The following is a 17147-nucleotide window of genomic DNA, read 5'->3' as shown; positions in this document are numbered from 1 at the left end:
TACCACTGGACTTGAGTTGCTTGGATCTCTCTCGCTCTTGGACTGTAGACTTTGGCAAAAGTGGAGTAAGACCTCGAGACTTGGTGGGTCTCATGTAGCCTTTCATCGGTTCTGCCATTCTGCCTTTATCTTCCTTCTTTCCTTCTCCCGGTGCCTTTGGTTCAGATTTTTCTGTCATTTTCTCAGGTGCCTCCAAGATCTTATCTTTAGGTTCTGGCACTTGAGGAGACTTGGAAGCAGTCACTACTAACTTATCTACCACCCTGGAAGGAGTTGCTTCAACTCTGCCACTGAAGACATCGGACTGGAGTTCAGGTGGTGCCAAGGAAACAGATTCCAATTCTGTGATTTCAGAAGCCAGACTGATTTCTTCCAATTTAGCCTTTTCACTTTTTGGAGGCCCATCTACCTCCATAATCAAACTATCTGGGCCCTTGGACACTCTCTCTCTAGCATTTTGGTCCTCACGGAAAGGGGGCTTTTGTGTTTTGTCTCCCAGTAAGTTAGGAATTGGAACTGCAGCAGAACCTTCCTCAGACTCTTTCCTTTTATTTACTGGACATGTTGGGAAATTACTCCTATCTGCACGTGCTTGTGGGACCCTGACTTCACCTGCCAGGCTCTGGTCTCCTACTGGCACTCCAGGAGGAAGGAGCCCCTCTGCCGGCTCTGTGATTTTCTCTGCTGAGTGCTGAGACGCAGCACTGGGCACCACAGACTCAGATTCTCCCCTTACATGTCCCCCATCTACCCCTGCTGCATCTGCCATTGGGTCAGCAAGCTCCCTTTTATTCTTAAGACAGTTACCTCCGTGACTGTTAACTGTTTCTTCAGCTGCTGTAGAAGTTGGGGCAACCCCTCCCGTGCTTGTAGAGGGTGTAACAGCAGAGGGAGCCTTGGGCCTTTCTTCTTCTGCGGCTCCATCTTTGCTGCAATTATCTACCACTACAACTGTGGAAATCTGGGCTGGAGCTGTCTCTTGGCTACTTTCTGCCAAGGTGTCTGGAAGTGAATCACTTTCCTTTACTACTTGAGGAGGAGTGGGAAGTTTTCCACAGGCTGCTGATTCCTGAGCCTCTAGAGGGACTGACTTATTCATCAACCCTGCTGGTGTTCTGGGGCAGGTGAATGTAATATTTCTATTTTCGTCCACATAGCTCATTCCCTCAATTCTGTGGTCCCCTATGGTTTCCATGGGAACAAGTATTTTTGTTGCATCTATCTTATTCTCCAGAACGTGTTCCTCGGGGAAACTATTTTTAACCTGTTTGCTTATTCCATCATTACTCCTCACATTTGGTTTGTCAGCCACTGCAGTGTGTCCCTTTGCTGCAACTATCTTATTCTCCTCAGACAGTACTGAAGGAACAAGTCCTGCTCCCTGGATTTGGTCTTGGCAGCTCAAATCTGTCACCTTGGTAGTTGGTTCAGTAATAGAATCCTTGATTGTATTTGTTTTGTTCCCGCCAAGAGCCCCAAGCTCAAAAGGATCAGCCTTAGCCTTTCCACCCTTTCGGTCAACAACCTCCCCAGCCGGTGCACCTGATGTACCTGAGAACAAAGGGTCAGGACTGATGGGGAGAGGGAGTTCTGCCTGCCTGTTCTGATGGTGAGTGCTAGCGACCCCTCCATCCTTCCCTACAAAAGGTGGGGTGAGGAGTTCTTCCTTCCTCTCCAATCTAGTGGACTGTGTGGAATAATTATTTTTAAACTTTTTATTTCTGCCGTCACTGCTTCGTTTTTTAGGCTTTTCAGAAATCCAGGGAGCTGCCTCATGATCCATCCAAGGACACTTTTCCTGCTCGCTCTGGTTGCCGACACCCCTACCTGTGGCCATGGCTCCCCTTTCTGTCCTAGCAACAGAAGTCTGAACCACGTCTGACCCATGTCCCCAGAGAGTCAACGGCTGCAAAGGGCCTGCCACCCTCAGGTCAGTCATCTCCTTAGGCTCCCCCACCACCACCCCCTCAGTGAAATCAGCCAGGGTCCCTGGTTGCTTTGGGAAATCCGGCCCTAGCTCCTCACTTTTATCCCCAGCCGTCATTCTTTCAGCTTTAGGGGCTGGCTCCTCTGGCACAAGAACAGCCCCACTGTCCTTCTGGCTGTCTGGAAGGAACGGCAGCTCAGACCTCGCTCTCTCCTTTCCAGAACTTGCTCTCACTTTCGCAGAACTTCCCCTTCCCTTCCTGATTTTAACATCACCTGCCATTCTCTTTAGTGGTTCATTCCCTAGCCCTGGACCCTGAACTAACACCTTGTCCTGCAGCTGCTCGGAAGCAAAGATGCTGTTCTCGTGTCTTTGCTTGGGAATAGCTTCCTTTTTTAGTTCTTTAACCTGTTCACCTCCTTCAGAAAACTCTTTCTGTTTGTCATTGTGCTGTTTAGTCATTTCATTTTCATCATTTACTTCTTTTAGACTGCTTTCTAATGGATTATCTGTAGTCAAAGTGGGTATCAAATTAGGCAGTTCTTTTGCTTCTGTGGATACTCCACCCATAGGCTTTTGGTCCAAGAGAGGAAAACAACCCTCTTTGGGTCTGATCTCCAAAGGAATTTCTACATTGTGTGCAGAAACCTCCGTCAGGGGTCCTTTCAGATTGCGGGGACCTACTGCCTGGCTTTTACCCACAGGAGTCTGGAGGGGCGGTGCAGGCTGTGGTCTGCACTCATCTTGGCTCTGTAGGATTGACTTGTTACCTTTGACCTCTGCTGCCACGCTCAGTCTGGGCTGAGAATTCCCTGCAGTTTTCAGGAGTTCTTGCAAAGGACATGAAGGAGTGCTAATGCTTTCTGAGGACAAGTTCTCAGCTGCCAGTTTTGCTGTTCTGGAGTCAATGTCACATTCCTTTTTCAAGTTTTCTCTGGACACCAGTCCATGTTCTGTGCCCACCATGGTAGGCTGGCTGGGAAGAACACCTGATTTTTGTGGGTCAGTGGCAAAGGGATGACCTTTAGGCACGCCTGCATTATCATCATCCCAAGGACCCCCATCCCGGGGCTGAGAATATCTCTTCTGCTTTGGTTTCTTCTTTTTTTTCTTCATCATCATTGGTGTGCTTTCATATATATCCCAGGCCTCCCTGCCAAGATCCCTCTGGGGTTCAAGGAAGCCACCGTGAATAGGTTTCCTCTGGTTCCCAGGCTCACTACAGGAAGATGAACCAGAAACCCAACCCAACTCAGACAAAGGGCAGAGGCCCAGCCCAGGATCAAGAGTCTTCCGTGGCGAAGAGCCTCCCAGCAGCTCAGGAGGGACCCTGGCAGGCCTGGGCCGAGTGGACCTGCGGTCACTGGGTCTGCACGCTTGTTTGGCTTGTGTGGGAGGGGTACCTGCAATACATGAAGCTGGCTAAAATTCCAAACAGAAAACTCCTTGTTATTGTTTCTTAAAAAAAAAAAAATCCATTTAGTGACTCATTTAAGTAGTCTATTTTCACCAACCCACATACTGATTCATTTAGGAAAACATTTTTTCTGAAACATTTCTCACTCTTAACTGGGACTAGCAAATATTTAACAAAGATCCTCATCTCAGGTAAAGAAGTTTCACTAAACATATTTACAAAATATTTGAAACTTGAGAAAAGAAATTCAAACAGAGATCTTCTAATCTGTATAATAAGCACTTCCTGCCTATAAATCTCATCTGATACTTATTTATATTTGCTTTTATTTTAAATAGCTATGTAATTCCTAAGAGAATAACAAGACGGTAAGCTCTTATCTCTTTTTGGGGACACTGATTAATTAATTGAACTTAATATTATGATTTTACTATTCTAAGAAATTATAATTCTAAGGATCTGTCACCAACATTACACTACTACTTGTTAAACTAACCAGATCCATTTTGGGAAGCAGACCAGAAGGACAAAATTATGCTACTTAAAAAAAGAAAGAAAAACAAGGAAGAAAGAAAAGAAAAAGAAAAAAACTGAATTAATATTCTGACCAAAGAGAAATTCACATTCCAGAACCAGAGCCTCCTACTTTGAAAGACAAATGTGTTAGATTTCAATGTTCTGTTGCTAAAAGTACTTCCCAAAAGACAAAGATACATACATAATGCCAAGTAGGGTAATGAATTAAAACAATTAAACAATGAATAAAACTCTTGGAGAAGTTTCAGGAAGTCAACTGGTCCAACCTCCTGCCTTTAAGTCAATGCAGTATGGATCTAAGATCCTGGAAAAAGGGTCTCATTCAGAGCAGGTCTAGGACAGTTCTTGTCAAGTCTGACCCAATAAATGACTTCAAAGAATACTAAAATATATAAATGTGACTTTTGTTTTTGTCTTTACCCCTCCAATGTCCTCCAAATCCTACTCTTTATTGATTATCTCAGACCAATGTTTACTTCTTTCAAAGAATTGTTGGGCTTTAACAACTCACAGCATGTATAACATTTATTTTGGCAATTAATCAGCAGCTATTCAATGCCATTTCTTATACTATTTAATTCAATTATTATAGAAATCTTTGGTTTCAGAGTTTATGCCTGGGAATATCTCTCACTATCCAGGCTGTAATATGATAACACAAGGGCTAGGACCCAGGTTAAATATCTGTGCTCATCATGGTATATTTTATACACAATAAGGACTTGATACATCTTTATTGATGTGTTGATTCACTACAACAACATTTTAAAACATCCTGTGTTTATTTAGCTCCTATGTGGTGTTAGACAATATGCAAAGTGCTAGAGATATGAAGTCAAGTGTCTTGGTTCCTGCCCTCAGGTTCACATTCTGATCAAAGTCATAGAAAAGTAAGCAGAGAATCACTAAGTTGTTACTCATATGCCCATGTTTCTGGCTTACCATCAAAAATGTGGAAAGTTCACTGATTAAGTGGACTTTCAAGTTAGAAAATATCAGAGCAGTTTAATGTATATGAAAATTTTCTGGGGAACTCGTTAAAATGCGTATCTTGGTGGAAGGCCTGAGGTGGAGCCCAAGGTCCTGCCTTTCTAATGAGCTCCCAGGCAATGCAGATGTTGTAGGGCCATGGAACTCACTATAAGCAGTAGTTACAGAACATTTGACCAATGCATTCACCTCACAGCTGAATAAACAGATACAGGAGGGTTAAATAACCTGCCTCAGACCACACAGGATAGAAGAGTGAACAGTTGAGCTAGATTAGATTTCCTAGGTTGGTATAGTGATGATTTTTAAATATGTAACAAGCTGACTTTCTGCCTAAACAAGACAAAATCTGTCTAAGGAAGGGGGCCAACTTCACAAACGATCCTGCAGACGACCACCTTATAACCAGGATGAGTGGATTCTACCATCACCCCATCTCTTCCAGGTTAAGTGGCTTCAAAGACTCCACTTGTTTTTGTAACTTACCTGAGGTCTCTGAAGAAAGTTCAGAAGGTGGACTACTCAACAGTTTCTTTTGCTCTAGTTTCTCGAACATAGAATCCTCATCCACTGGCAAGCTGTACTTCTGGCCCATGGCTGTGACTGGTTCTAAAGGTAACAGTAAAAACCATACAGGTTTCAGAGAGGCACTACTTCAGCTATTTCTCCACCTTCTAGAAATTAGAAATGAGAATAGTTTTGGAAGAATGAGGGATGCACCTATGAGCGCTTTTGAGAAATAAGAGTGCTGGTTGGTAGAGGAAGGGAAGAAGGGTTGAGAGGGTTTTGTTTTTAATGACAGAAAAAAAAACCAAACGTTTTGTATGTTGCTGGAAATGATCCAATGGAAAGGGGAAAAATCGGTGAGAAGTAGGAAAAGAGAGAATGGCTAGGGCAGTATGCTTCAGTAGGCCAGACAGACTGGATCTAGTGCAGACAAAACGCTGCCCTTAATGACTAGGAGCAGGGACAGTCTACACTTAGCAACAGGAGAGAGGCAGAGTGGATGGATCCAGATACAAGGAGCTAGCTAGACGAGGAAGAGGAAGTTTGTGAATGTTCTCTTTTATTGCTTTGATTATCTATGAGAAAAACAGGAAGATAAGCAGAGAACAAGGATGGAGGTGCTGGAGGCTGGAGGAAGGTGAAGGTAAGAAAGAATTGTCTAGGAGAGTAGGAATGAGACCTTCAGACTGCTAGTGCGACTCTCATTTTACCTGGCATGATGTTTGTCCCTTACCCTCTGGAGACTATACCTTGGTAGACAGAAATACTGCAAGAAAGTTCCAGCCCATACCTGGTGAAATCATGAGAGTAGGTGCAACTGACTGTCCCTCGACCTGGAGAGATTCCAGCTGGGAATCCTCACTTGTTTCTTCCTGTGCCCGTGCAATTTCCATGTCCTTGACTGGAACCGGTGCCACCTCTGCTTCTGAGGATGCTGCAACATCCTTGGTTGGAGCCACATTGTTGGCCAGGGTCACTTCTGTTCCAGAGGGCAGAGCAACATCCTCAGCCAGGGTTACCTCCGTTTCTGGAGGTGAAACCACATCCTTGCCCAGGGCCATTTCTGTTTCTGGGGACAGAGCCACATTCTTGCCTGGGGCCATCTCTGTTTCCAGAGGTGAAACCACGTCCTTGCCCAGGGCCTTTTCTGTTTCTGAGGGCAGAGCCACATTCTTGCCCAGGGCCATCTCTGTTTCTGGAGGTGAAACCATGTCCTTGACTGGGGCCACCTCTGTTTCAGGTGGAGCTACATCCTTGCCCAGGGCCATCTTGATTTCTGGGGGTGGAGTCATGTCCTTGACTGGGGTGACTTCTGTTTCTGGAGTTGGAGTCACATCCTTGACTAGGGCCACTTCTGTTTCTGAGGACAAGGCTACCTCCTTGGCTGAGGCTATTTCTGTGGATGACACAACATCCTTAGCCAGGGCTACCCCTATTTCTGAGAGTGATGCTACATCCTTGGCTGGGGTCATCTCTCTGTCTGTGGGTGGTGCCACGTCATCAGCTGGGGCCAAATCCATTTTTACAGGTGGTGTCCTCTCTGTTTCTTTGAACAGTGTTACGTCCTTGGCTGGGGCTACCTCTGTTTCTGTGGGCAATACAACATCCTTAACCAGGGCTTCCTCCATTCCCATGTCCTTGACTAGGGCTGTATCTGATTTGGTTGGTGGTTCCATGTCTTTAGTCAATGCCACCTCTGTTTCTGAGGCTGGGGCCACGTCCTTGGCTGGGACTATCTCTGATTCTCTAGATGGTGCCATGTCAGAAGCCTTCAGTCCCATTATTACTTCCAGTGCTTTTGTTGGTGTCCTCTCTTCTGCTGATGTCATTTCTATATCAGCTGGCTCTAAGGAAAATAAGTTGAAAGTTTAGGATCCATCACTGTCTGTTCATAGCTCTTCATTCAAAACTCACTTGCTTAAGACACAAGAGTGTGTGGCTTTTGTGATCATAATACTGTAAATCTAACTAAGAAGTTGTCCAGTTAATGTATTTGTGCCTACTCTTTGACTGTCTCAATACTTAGCAGAATAAATTGATGGCAGAACAAACAGTAAAGAAGGAAAGGCATAGGGGAAAGAAAAAAACCCACGAGTCTAAAAAACAAACAACTCAGGTACACAATTAGTGTCAGAAAGGGAATCTGTGGGAGATCAAGAAAACCCCCCAGAGTTCTAAATTTGCACTAATTACAAAGGGATTTTCTTTGCCCATTAACCCCAAGTGTTGTACTTCGACTACAATTTAATTCCTTCAGTTGTGAGATCAGTAATTTAAGTTTAAAAACGTTTGTGATAGTTGGAAATTTTTATCTATACTGCTGTACATAGCTAAAAAATGTCTGATGATTTATACTGATGATTGAACCTGTAGCTATTAAGTGATAAGGAGGGACTCGAATAATTTACCTGCTGTGGGCTGCAGAGGTTGTGTAATGGCATCCAGGGAAATGAGGGACTCCAAGTGTGGAGGATTCGGAGCTTCCACAGACCACCCCTCAGGGGCAACAGCTGCAGGAGCAAACGTGTCGCAGGGAAACAGACCTAATATTAAAACACATTTTTGAAACTCAGTCAACGCTGGGGGAAAAGGACATACAATATTTCAAATCAGCTTTATATATTGCCATAAAGACACAGGCCAAAAGGACCAATGAGAAACAAAGCAAGAAAGTTTCACAGTAAAAAAAACCACTGACATTCTTAGGTCTGGGCTAACTGTCAGGCTGTCAAGCCATTAGTCAACACTGACTGGCCACCTTCTATAGGGTTTTACAAAAATTCAAAATACAAAAGGATGAGCTCTAGCTCTAAGATCACAACTGACAGAACCTAATGTATAGTAAGGGATTGTGAGTCTTCATTTCCTCATCTGTACCATGAGATTACCACCTCTCTTTCCAACATTAGAATACAATTTTGTGAAAATGGTTTGTGTATTACTAAGAACTAGACAAATGTAAAAGTATTATTATTATGCTGTCATCTGCCAGGCATAATATCATATGAGATTTAATATCACATGGTCCTTGCCATCAAGATCATTACAGCCTTGGGGGTGGGAAGGGACAGACTGGGATTTCAAAATGTAGAACATATAAACAAGAGTATACTATATAGCACAGGGAAATATATACATGGTCTTGAGGTAGCTCATAGAGAAAAAAATGGGACAATGAATATATGTACGTTCATGTAAAACTGAAAAATTGCGCTCTACACTGGAATTTGACACAACATTGTAAAATGACTATAATTCAATAAAAAATGTTAAAAAAAGAAAAGAAAAGAAAAAAAAAGATTATTACAACCTAGCTAGAGAAACAAGACAGACATATATCAAATAATGCAAACTGTACAGTATGGACTAAATGCTACAAGAGGTTAAAAACACAACAAGTTTATACTGTATAGCACAGCAAAACAAATCATATTCAATATCTTGTAGCAACCATTAATGGAAAATATGAAAATGAATATATGTATGTATATGTATGACTGAAACATTATGCTGTACACCAGAAATTGACCAACACTGTAAACTGACTATACTGCAATTAAAAAAAAAAACTACCAAGAAAAAGAAGTTTAAAAACCACCATGAGGAAAAGAATAGTTACAGAAGGTTCAGAGGAGAAGTGAGAGCAGGAGGAGAGAAGAAAGTAGTCACTTTCAAGGACGGAGACTACTGAGCAAAGAAAAGTATGAAGATATCAACAGAACAAGAACATTTCTGGGACTATGAGATCAAACAGATCCTGTATACTAGAGAGGGAACAGGATTAGAACAAACAATAGAAGAAGGATCTGGAAAGTCAGAGAAAAATAGACTTGAAGAGAGAAAAAATTAGGCTGTCTTATGGTCTTCATCATGAAAATGAGAAAATGAATGCAGAAAAAGGATCACCTTAGGGTGATCAGTACAGTACATATGTTTGGAATTAATTTTAAAAGGGAGTAGGAAGTCTGTTAGGAGACAACGAAAGTGGTCTAGGTATGAAGTGATGGTGGCTTGCACTGGGGTAAAGCAGAGGGAGCATAAAGGAAGAGAAAAAAGATGCTGTAAAGAATGAAATCAATGCAACTAAATGACTGACTAGCTAGTGAGCTGAAAAAACAGGCGTCAAAGCCAAAATTCAAAATATGAGGAGACTAGGTGGATACCATCAAAGTCAACTCACTTAACATCCTTCTCCAAAGAGAATTTTAGTCCAAAGAAAAGCATAAATGAAACATATTAGTAGCCAAGATCTTTACAAATACAAAATCATAAGCATTATTTGAAGTGAGACTTACTGATGATGTGTACTGAAGGAAAGCAGACTACGTCACCCCAAAATACATCTCTTTGACATAAAAATTTCGAGCTGAAGGCAATTAAGCGAACAGCAAACCCAGAAAAACCTCCCCCTCTTTTCTGCCTAAAGGCAGGATATAAATTTCCCTTTATTGGAGGGAGACTCTTATCAGGCCAGAGAGGGCGCCAGAGGAATCTGCAAACAAATCTGACTCCATTAGTTTCCTTCCATACATTTACCTTCCAACAGTATGATTCCTAACTTTAATTAGGAATTTAATTCCATAAAATTGCTTTCCTCTGTCCTGTCATTTTTCTACAAATTTATTAGTCTTTGTTGAGGATATTATATAAACCGAATTTCTAAGCTACCACTTTGACTTACTTTCCTCCCATGTGATGTATGCCGCACATGTTAATAAACTATTTGTTTTTTTCCCCTTATTAATCGGTCTTTTTATTAGAGTCTCAACTGAAAACCTAAGAAGGCAGAGGTAAAGTTTTGCCTGCCAGACAGCATCTTGGCCATGTTCATGTTAAAACTTACACAAAACCAGGAATGAGGATACTACTAGTTGATAACTAAGATCTGTTGAATGTTTACTATGTACCAGACACTATGTGCTTTTACATAATTTTATTTAATCATCACCACATCTTTAAGGTAAGAACCAGTGTTGGCCCCATTTGATAGATAGGGAAACCAAAGTTTAGGGAGGACATAACTTGACCAAGGCCATGAGCTAGTAAAATTTAGACAGAGAATCTGGCCTAGGATATAGGATTCAAGATCCCATAAGAGGAGGTGAGCAGACCCCGAGCAGCCCAATTGTGAATTCTCTCCTGTGATTAATCTAGGAAGAGCCTTATCAGAGCCAGAGACCCTAAACATGGTTTTGCCTAGTGGTTAACTTCAAAGGTGATAGGTGAAAGGCAATATTAATTGTTTGGAGTTAAGAAATAAATCCAGCTGGAGAAGTCATACCATAACTGTCTTTCAGGGGATCATTTTGTTCTGTAAATGATGAAGTACTGGTTGTTCCACTGGGGAGAAAGAGCAAATCTTCCAGGCCATCATCATGGTGCATCTTAAAGGGATCTGGAATAAGAAAGGAATTTAACTAGGAAGATTAGCACTCCTTATTATCTTATGATGAATAATGATGAGTTACATGTGTGTTGTCAACAGTAAGTTAAATAAGTTGAGATAACGTGTGGCTGAACATGGTAAGAAACCAAATAGTCACTAATTCATTTGTTACAAGTTAAAAATGAGTAATCTCACATCCTCTAAGATTTGATTATCCAACAAAAACTAAAAGCACAACTAATGCTCAAGTCTATAATGCTTAACCACACGGCTGTTGACTGGAGGCCTCTGTTCCTCCCCCATGTGTGCCTTTCCACAGTAGCTGGGTGAGTAAACCCACTGTGGTCAACATGGTGACTGCAATGTCTTTTGTAACCTAATCCTAGAAATGGCATACCATTATTTCTGTCATCTATTCTATTGGTCACACAGACCAAGCCTGGTATAACGTGGGAGGCAACTACAGAAGGGTGTGAATACCAGGAGGTGGTGATCACTGGAACCATCTTGGAGGTTGGCTACCATGCCTGACTTTCAGGACATTACACTCATCTGGGTTTTCTCCAGCCCAAACTAGCCGTTCCTGTGACATTACCTTTGCTGGTTCCTCTTCTTCCTGCCTTGAATTAGTAATTAAATACTACTCACAAAGAAAAGCCCTGGCCGAGATGGCATTACTGATAAATTCTACCGAACATTTAAAGAAGAATGAAAACCAATACTTCATAAATGCTTCCAAAATAGATTCCATTTATATGAAATGTCCAGAATAGATAAATTTATGGAGACAGAAAGTAGATTAGTGGTTGCTTAGGGGTGAGGCAGATAAGGAGACAGGTGGTGATATACCTAAACAGTACTGGGCTTCTTTTTGAGGTGATACAAATATTCTAAAATAGACTCTGGTGATGGCTATACATACATGTAAATACACTAAAATCCACTAAATTGTACACTTTACACTTGCAATGGGTGAACTGTATGATATATGAATTATATTTCAAAAAAGCTGTTTTTAAAAAATTATGTATGTCTATGATAGCCAATAATTGGAGAATGGTACAGAGCATCAAGTATTAGATCATTTGGAACCAGTTATGAGCACCTTATAAATTAGATGGCAAAAAAGAAGCCATACACAACTGGAAACAAATACCCTGGGCTCTCAACTTTGTTACCTCTGACATGGAGGTATCAATGCTACTGCTTTGAGGTCCTTCTGCAATCTAGCCATCCCACCACTTCCAGTTATGCTTTTTTTTTTTTTTGTCTCTATAAATTAGTTTGAATTTTATAGAAATTGTGTATATTAGTTTTCCCTTTTGTCAAATGAGGATAATATATATGTGGCAGAGTTAAATGAATTTCAGTTAATGTACTCAAAACAGGTTCTGAAGGGGAGAGGAGTAGAGGGGTACCTGCCTCAGAAGAAGGGACAAATTAGAGAGAAGGGTCAACTAAATGTTTGGGGGAAATAATTATACCTTGGTTGTGTTTACTGAGTTGAAATGGTTTACTTGAGTAGTGACTGTGGCCTTTTCACGTTTATGTGATAGTTCACATTCAGCATTCATGAGCAAGCCTTCCACTTACCGGTCTGGATAGGATTCACCACTTGCTCGGGTTCAAAGCAAAAGTTTGTATCTTCTGGCCAGTTCTGGTTGTTTTGATAGCCCTGGTAGGCCATTTTCTCTTCAAGGAATTCAGTTGGAGACCCTTCAAATAGAAACAGGAAACAAAAATTATAAGGTACCAGTTTCCCCCTCCACTAGAGTTGAGTTTCTACAAGTATTACAGCTAGTACAATATAACACAATCATACCTGGATAGTGCCTCTGAAGAAAACCTTTTTAAAAAAATTTTTAAGATAGAAGGAAATAATCAAAGAATTGGAAGCATTAAGGTTGCCATAAGATTAAAAATACTGCAGAAGGACTTCTGGTGATGTACACATGAAAAAATTGATGAATCTTATCCACCAAAGTATAAGTATAAAATTGGACAAACTGTCAAAGGTAATCACTTCAATTTTTTGGAATTGGAACTTTTTAAAAAGTCAGATCTAAATAAATGGAGAAATATACCATGTTTATCAATGCAAGACTCAGTATTGTTAAGATGGCTATACTCAAACTGACCAATATATTCAAGGCAATTATAATTTTTTAAAAAAACCAAGCAGAATTTTTGAAAGATATCAACTCATTCCATAATTGATATGGAAGTGCAAAAATAATAGAATAGCTAAAATAATTTTGAAGATAATCAAGTTGGAAGAGTTAGAGTACTTGATTTCAAAAGTTACAATAAATGTACAGAAACCAAGTCATTGTGGTAAGGGCCAAACATTAGATAAATAGAACAGAACAGAATTCAGACAAAACCTACACAGTTGTGGTCAATTGGTTTTTAATAAAGGTGACTTTCAATGGGGGAAAGGATACTTTTTTTAACAAATGGTACAGAAACAATTGGACACTTAACTCACAGTATATATAAAAACTAACTCCAAACAGATTAGACCTAAATGTAAGGAGTTAAAACTAAAAAAAAACAAACAAAAAACAAATAAACAAAAAAAAGTTGTAACAGAAAACAGGAGAAAATTCTCTGTGACCTTGGATTAGACAAAGATTTCTTAGAAATGTCACCAAAACAATCCATAAAAGGAAAAAAATGATAAACTAAACATCATCAAAACGTGTAACTCTTGTTTTCCCATGATACCACTAAGAAAATGAAATGAGAAGCCAGGCTGGGGGGAAATATTTACAAATCATCAATCTAAGAAAGGACCTATACACAGAAGAAACACTGGCACATACAGTGTTTGTTCAAAACAGTGTATAGGCATTTAATGTGGGGAAATAGCTATTTCACTCTTTTTGTTTAGTTTTATTTACACTTGCAATGAACAATGGGTACAGTTTTTGTTTCCTGTTTCCCTGATTTTAGTAATAAAAAGTTGAGACTTGTAATAAGGAAATCTCTTACACAACAATTATAAGACAAACAATTCAATTTTCATCAAAGAAAATATACAAATGGGTAATATACACATGAAAACCTCATCATCATGAATCATTAGGGAAATGCAAATTAAAATCACTATGAGATGCTACTACAGAATCACCAAAATGGCTATAATCAAAAGCCCTGAAAATACCAAGAGTTTGTGAGGATGTAGAGAAACAAAAGCCTCTCTCATTCCTGGAGAGAATGTAAAATGGTACAGCTACTTTGGAAAAATAGTTTGACAGCTTTCTTTGCTTTTTTAAAATAACAGGTTAACTGAAATGTAAATTCAAACAACCTAACCTACCACCTAAAAGAATTAGAAAAGGAAGAACAAACAAAACCTAAAGTCAGCAGAAGGAAATAATAAAGATCAGGGAGGAAATAAATAAAAAGGAGATTAAAAAAAAAGAAAAAAATCAATCAAACCAAGAGCTGGTTTTTTGAGAGTAAACAAAATCGACAAGCCTCTTGCAAAGCTCACCAAGAAGAAGAGAGAACACAAATAAACAAAATAAGAAATGAAAATGCAAAAATTACAACCAACACCACAGAAATGCAAAAAACTATGAGAGAATACTATAACAACTACATGACAACAAACTGGACAACCTAGAAGAAATGGACAAGTTTCTAGAAAGATACAGTCCACCAAAACTGAATCAAAAAGAAATAGACAATTTGAACAAACCAATCATCAGAAGTGAAATAGAATCAGCATCTAAAAACCTCCCTTCAAACAGAAGTCCAGGACCAGATGGCTTCACTGGGGAATTCTACCAAACACACAAAGAACTCATACCAATGCTTCCCAAACTCTACCAAAACTCATTCTATGAAGCCACCATCATCCTGATACCAAAACCAGACAGGACACTACCGAAAAAGAAAATTGCAGGCCTGTATTATTGATGAACATAAATGCAAAAATTCTCAACAAAATATTAGCCAACAGAATCCAACAACACATAAAAAAGACCATACAATGGTGAAAAGACAGTCTTTAGTGAGTGGTGTTGGAAAGGCTGGACAAGCCCCATGTAAATCAATGAAATTAGAATGTTCCCTTCACACCATACACAAAAATACTCAAAATGGCTTAAAAACTTAAACGTAGGACAAGACACTACAAAACTCCTAGATGAAAACATAGGCAAAACATTTTCTGACATAAATCTTAGCAATATCCTCCTAGGGCAGTCTACCAAGGCAATAGAAATAAAAGTAAAAATAAACAAATGGAACCTAACTAAACTTACAAGCTTTAAAAAAAAAAAAGAAATTCAGCTATTTAAAAAAAAAAACTTACAAGCTTTTGCACAGCAAAGGAAACTATAAACAAAACAAAAAGAAAACCTAGGAATGGGAAAAAAATATTTGCAAACTATGCGACTGACAAAGGTTTAATCTCCAGAATATACAGATAGTTCATACAACTCAAGTACAGGTTTTTGTGTGGACATATGTTTTCAATTCTATTGGGTACACATGCCTAGCAGTTGAATTGCTAGGTGATGGAGCAATTCTATGTTTAACATTCCGAGGATCAGCCAAACTTTTCCAAAATGGTTGTACCATTTTACAATCTCACCAGCAATGTATGATGGCTTCACCAAAACCTGTTATTATGTGTCTTTTTTAGCCATTCTAGATAAAGGTGTGAAGTGGTATCCCATCATGGTTTTGATTTGCATTTCCCTGAAAACTAATGATGTTATGTATTATTTCATGTGCTTATATAAGATCATTTATATGTTTTCCCTCCAAAGAATGTCTATTCAAATAATTTTCCCATTTTTAAATTGAGCTACTTTTTTTTTTTTAAATCATTGAAATGTGAGGTTCACTTTCTTGATGAGCACAAAAGTTTTTAATTTTGATGGAGTCTAGTTTATCTACTGTTTTTGGTCACTTGTGCTTTTGATGTCATAACCAAGAAACCACTGGTTTGGTTTCTGTAGGATTAGTGTCTATAATAGCAACTACTCAAGTAAGTGTTGCTACTGGAGTTTAAAGAAAGATCATATAGCATGGCCATGGGATGACATGGAGTACTTCCCATATGAGATTAGAACTTAATTGGACCTGGAAGGATAGTTAGGAGGATGTAATTAAAAAGAGTTGGGAGACTGAGAAAGAGACAAAGTAGAGAAGATATCCAGTAGAGCAAAACAGGAGTTAAGACCATGGGTGTAAGAATGGGAAAGTAAGGAGCACACCAACTTGGCTGGAACACACTTACGGGGGGCAGCAGTTCTTCAGAGAGGGCAGCTAGAGAATAGCTAAGGTGTCAAAGGCCAAATACAGTAGCCTCCAAGATTTGTCTGCATCCCTTCTAAAGGGAACCACCGTGGTCCCTTCCAGGTGGTCCTGGTGTGGCTGTTCATAGTGGTATTTTGCTTTCCTGGCCAAACAAGTACACTTGTAATTCAAGCTGACCTAAAGTCCTCTGGGGAAATCTGATATATAGATATTTTGGATCTTGAGCCATAAGGATATACCTGGACTGCTGGTAGCCATTTTTCCCACCTTGAAAGAACCTGCCTGAGAATGAAGCCAAGGAGGTGAGAAAGAGAGGGAAGAGTAGAAAAGAGGGAGGAAAGGTGGGAGGGTGGAGAGGGGGGAGGAGAGAGAGCAAGAAAGAAAGACTTTTGAGCCAAAGATTAAATGCTTTACATATTAAAAAAAAAATCTACCTGTAAGAAGCCAACAAAGATATATAACTGCATTGCCAAGTTCTTATAATGGTAGATAAATTGAGGAAATACCTAAAAAGTAAGAAATATACATTTTGTGTAGAGCTGCCTGAAGGTTTCTTCATAGGATAGAAAAGAAATCTAAATTAGAAAAAAAATATGATATAAAGAAAGGAAACTGGACTTCAAGAGATCTAGGTTCCAGTCCTGGTTTTGTCACTTAACTTTGGGTGTAAACTTGAGAATTTTAGAGCCACAAACTATTCATCTATAGTAACACACACACACACTAGGGTTGGGCTACATAATTTTTAAAATGCACTTTAATTCTAAATTTTGAGACCTTTCATTTATCTATTCATTGTTATACCCCTCAAAAACCTGGTAAAATACAACTTATATATAAGTACTCAGTAGTTACTGGATAAATGAAAGTATTGGTCATTTGCTTAAGCCAGAAAAATTATAGTGACTCAAAGAACAAACCTTTCTTTTTTGTGTCTTTGGGAAGATTCACAAATGCATATGGAGGAGGAAAGAAGAAAAAATAGTAAAAGATAAATAAATAGTTCTTAAAATTAGCAAAAATATTTTTAAAACAGTAAGATTTTTGTAGGATTAATTTATCTCAGTTCTCAAATAACAAAGACACAAATGTAGTAATACAGCCCA

General features: G+C 39.5%; 1 protein-coding gene across 15 annotated transcripts in view; it reads right to left on the bottom strand.

The window, feature by feature from the left end:
• The window catches only part of MAP4 (microtubule associated protein 4), a 149284-nt gene that overhangs the window by 41106 nt on the left and 91031 nt on the right, over nucleotides 1–17147 (bottom strand). For 8 of the 15 annotated variants that reach the window (XM_010973014.3, XM_045509088.2, XM_045509100.2 and 5 more), the window contains exons 3-7: nucleotides 12358–12480; nucleotides 10660–10773; nucleotides 7787–7921; nucleotides 6169–7224; nucleotides 5358–5480 (exon numbers count right to left, since the gene is read on the bottom strand). In XM_010973014.3, coding sequence (XP_010971316.1) covers nucleotides 5358–5480; nucleotides 6169–7224; nucleotides 7787–7921; nucleotides 10660–10773; nucleotides 12358–12480 — 1551 coding nt within the window. Of the gene's footprint in view, nucleotides 1–3; nucleotides 3331–5357; nucleotides 5481–6168; nucleotides 7225–7786; nucleotides 7922–10659; nucleotides 10774–12357; nucleotides 12481–17147 lie in introns of all 15 variants that reach the window. The other 7 variants (XM_074344985.1, XM_010972928.3, XM_045509050.2 and 4 more) reach the window with 1 other exon arrangement.

Source organism: Camelus bactrianus, chromosome 17 (genome assembly GCF_048773025.1).
Source record: "Camelus bactrianus isolate YW-2024 breed Bactrian camel chromosome 17, ASM4877302v1, whole genome shotgun sequence".
Classification (NCBI taxonomy): Eukaryota; Metazoa; Chordata; class Mammalia; order Artiodactyla; family Camelidae; genus Camelus; species Camelus bactrianus.
The sequence above is the reverse complement of the archived record's forward strand: the minus strand, read 5'-3'. Positions and strand labels throughout refer to the sequence as shown.